The sequence below is a fragment of the Heteronotia binoei genome, chromosome 8, assembly GCF_032191835.1.
Source record: "Heteronotia binoei isolate CCM8104 ecotype False Entrance Well chromosome 8, APGP_CSIRO_Hbin_v1, whole genome shotgun sequence".
Classification (NCBI taxonomy): domain Eukaryota; kingdom Metazoa; phylum Chordata; class Lepidosauria; order Squamata; family Gekkonidae; genus Heteronotia; species Heteronotia binoei.
Window position 1 is genome coordinate 130,542,287 of NC_083230.1, and position 1,397 is coordinate 130,543,683.

At 51.0% G+C, this 1,397-nt stretch overlaps 1 protein-coding gene across 1 annotated transcript; it reads right to left on the minus strand.

Annotated features, from left to right (window-relative positions):
* Positions 1-431: 431 nt before the first annotated feature.
* Positions 432-1,397, minus strand: LOC132575809 (olfactory receptor 5V1-like). Its single transcript, XM_060244499.1, has one exon. The coding sequence runs from the start codon at positions 1,395-1,397 to the stop codon at positions 432-434; it is 966 nt and encodes a 321-aa protein (XP_060100482.1).

Below are 1,397 nucleotides of genomic sequence, written 5' to 3' on the forward strand. Positions count from 1 at the left end.
GGCTGCAACGCCACCGAGGATGTTCTCTGCAGCTGAGAACGAAACGTCTGGAAGGAAAACTTTCTCCAGTAGAACATGGCACTTGATTCCGAAAGATTCTACAAACCCTAACCATCAACTTCTTCAGTCCGACTGGATAGACCCCTGAATCCGGGGATAGATTGATAATGCCCACCAGGGGACCTGGTATTCCCTTGCCACCATCTTTCACCAGACATGAGGGGGATGGGTTCAACAGACATCTGGTGGGCATAACAGTGCCCAGAATCCTGTCAGCATCAGCCCAGGAGAGATGGCTAAAGCTACCACGGACTGAAACCAAAGAAAATGCATTGTATAGGGCTTATCAGCTGAGCAACCTACAGAAGGTATCAGGGGAAGATGGGAAAGTGGATGTTCATCTGGTATGGGATCGTGGTCCAGCTTTTCTCTCACTGCTTCTTTGAGGAAGTGCATTCCTTACTCTTTAGCCCCAGTGCCTTCCACAGGGCGTTCTTCACCTCCTTGTTGCGGAAGCTGTAGATGAGCGGGTTCAACATGGGTGTGATGATACAATACAGTGTGGAGATCAGAATGTCGATTTCCAAGGAGTAGCCAGCACTGGGGCGGTTATAGTTCACCTTGGCCATCCCAAAGTAGATGATGACCACCACCACATGGGAAGCACATGTGGAAAAGGCCTTGCGCCGGCCAGTGTTGGAGCGAATCCGCAAGATGGCGGACAGGATGTAGATGTATGAGATGACAACAAATAGGAATGGGCTCAAGTCTATAAATACGCTGGCTGTGTGAAGAGCCATCTCATTGACATAGGTGTCGCTGCAGGCGATTTTCAGGAGTGGTGGAACATCGCAGAATATGTGGTCAATCTGGTTGGCCCCACAGAAGGACAGGTTGGTGGTCAGGGCGGTGTGGATGGCTGAGTTCAACAAGCCACAGAGCCACGAAAAAGTGGCCAGAGAGACACGGACTTGGCTGCTCATCAGATGACTGTAGCGCAGTGGCTGGCAAATGGCAGCATAGCGGTCGTAGGCCATGGCGGCCAGCAAGGCACACTCTGAACCTGTACACGTCATCAGGAAGAACATCTGGGCCATGCACTGGTTGTATGAAATGGTGGATTTCCGACTCATGAAGTTTGCCAGGATCTTGGGGACAGTGACGGATGAGTAGCAAACATCCAAGCAGGAGAGATGGCTGAGGAAAAAGTACATGGGGCTGTGGAGGCGGGAGTCCAGCTGGATCAGGGTGACTATTGTGGTGTTCCCAATTATGGTGATCAAGTAGATGGCTAAGAAGGCCAGGAATAGAAAGGCGTGGCCCCTTGAGATACCGGAGAAACCAAGGAAGATGAATTCCATCACCTGTGTTTGATTTCCACCTGCTATGGGCTCCAT